Here is a 2,153-nt window from a genome sequence, read left to right on the forward strand (position 1 = left end):
GGCCCCAGCGTTGACATCAAAGGCCCCAAAGTGGACGTGGACCTTCCTGATGTTGAGTTGGAAGGTCCTGAGGGGAAACTCAAAGGCCCCAAGTTCAAGATGCCCGAGATGCACATCAAGGCACCAAAGATCTCCATGCCCGACTTTGATCTGAACCTGAAGGGCCCCAAAGTGAAAGGAGACGTGGACGTGACTGTTCCAAAAATTGAGGGCGACCTGAAAGGCCCCGATGTGGACATCAAAGGCCCCAAAGTGGACGTGGACCTTCCCGACGTGGACATTGAGGGCCCAGAGGGAAAAGTGAAGGGCCCCAAGTTCAAGATGCCCGAGATGCACATCAAGACACCAAAAATCTCCATGCCTGACTTTGACTTGAGCCTGAAGGGCCCCAAAGTGAAGGGGGACGTGGACGTGTCCGTGCCCAAGATTGAGGGCGACCTGAAGGGCCCCGAAGTGGACATCAAAGGCCCCAAAGTGGACGTGGACCTTCCTGACGTGGACATTGAGGGCCCAGAGGGGAAACTCAAAGGCCCCAAGTTCAAGATGCCCGAGATGCACATCAAGACACCAAAGATCTCCATGCCCGACATCAACCTGAACCTCAAGGGCCCCAAAGTGAAAGGAGATGTGGATGTGTCAGTACCCAAAGTAGAAGGAGACCTGGGAGGTGTTGGCCTGGAATTGAAAGGACCCAAAGTGGACGTGGACGTTCCCGACGTGGACGTGGAAGGAGCGCAAGGGAAGTGGAAAGGCCCCAAAATGAAGATGCCCGAGATGCACTTTAAGGCTCCGAAAATTTCGATGCCCGACTTCGATCTGAACCTGAAAGGCCCCAAAGTGAAAGGAGACGTGGACGTGGCTGCGCCGTGCGTGGAAGGTGGAGTGAAAGGAGTGAACGTGGACGTGAAGGGTCCGGAGGTGGACGTCGCTGCTCCAGGGCTGAGCCTGGAGGGCCCCGAGGGGAAAGTGAAGGGCCCCAAGTTCAAGATGCCCGAGATGCACTTCAAGGCCCCCAAGATCTCCATGCCCGACTTTGATCTGAACTTGAAGGGCCCCAAAGTGAAAGGAGACGTTGATGTGTCCGTGCCAAAGCTGGAAGGGGACCTGAAAGGCCCCGATGTGGACATCAAAGGCCCCAAAGTGGACGTGGACCTTCCTGATGTGGACATTGAGGGCCCAGAGGGGAAAGTGAAGGGCCCCAAGTTCAAGATGCCCGAGATGCACTTCAAGGCCCCCAAGATCTCCATGCCTGACTTCGATCTGAACCTGAAGGGCCCCAAAGTGAAGGGGGACGTGGACGTGTCCGTGCCCAAGATTGAGGGCGACCTGAAGGGCCCCGATGTGGACATCAAAGGCCCCAAAGTGGACGTGGACCTTCCCGATGTGGAGCTGGAAGGACCCGAAGGGAAACTCAAAGGCCCCAAGTTCAAGATGCCCGAGATGCACTTCAAGACACCAAAGATCTCCATGCCCGACATTGACCTGAATCTGAAGGGCCCCAAAGTGAAGGGAGACGTGGACGTGACCGTGCCCAAGTTGGAAGGGGACCTGAAAGGTCCTGACATTGACATCAAAGGCCCCAAAGTGGACGTGGACCTTCCCGACGTGGACATTGAGGGCCCAGAGGGGAAACTGAAAGGCCCCAAGTTCAAGATGCCCGAGATGCACATCAAGGCCCCCAAGATCTCCATGCCCGACTTTGATCTGAACCTGAAGGGCCCCAAAGTGAAGGGGGACGTGGATGTGTCTGCTCCAAAGATTGAGGGCGGCCTGGAAGGCCCCAACGTTGACATCAAAGGCCCCAAAGTGGACGTGGATCTTCCTGATGTGGACATTGAGGGCCCAGAGGGGAAACTGAAAGGCCCCAAGTTCAAGATGCCCGAGATGCACATCAAGGCACCAAAGATCTCCATGCCTGACTTTGATCTGAGCCTGAAGGGCCCCAAAATGAAGGGGGATGTGGACGTGTCCGTGCCCAAACTGGAAGGAGACCTGAAAGGTCCTGACATTGACATCAAAGGCCCCAAAGTGGACGTGGACCTTCCCGACGTGGACGTTCACGGCCCCGAGGGCAAATTCAAGCTGCCCAAGTTCAAGATGCCCAAATTCTCCATGCCTGGCTTCAAAGGGGATGGGGTGGACGTGGACGTGAA

At 56.2% G+C, this 2,153-nt stretch overlaps 1 protein-coding gene across 1 annotated transcript in view; it reads left to right on the forward strand.

The window, feature by feature from the left end:
• AHNAK (AHNAK nucleoprotein) overlaps positions 1-2,153 on the forward strand; it is a gene marked incomplete at its 5' end in the record, with an annotated part of 23,167 nt that overhangs the window by 9,163 nt on the left and 11,851 nt on the right. Inside the window, one exon of the mRNA XM_021383723.1 lies at positions 16-2,148. Coding sequence (XP_021239398.1) covers positions 16-2,148 — 2,133 coding nt within the window. The remainder of the gene's footprint in view (positions 1-15; positions 2,149-2,153) is intronic.

The sequence above is a fragment of the Numida meleagris genome, unplaced genomic scaffold, assembly GCF_002078875.1.
Source record: "Numida meleagris isolate 19003 breed g44 Domestic line unplaced genomic scaffold, NumMel1.0 unplaced_Scaffold503, whole genome shotgun sequence".
Lineage (NCBI taxonomy): Eukaryota > Metazoa > Chordata > Aves > Galliformes > Numididae > Numida > Numida meleagris.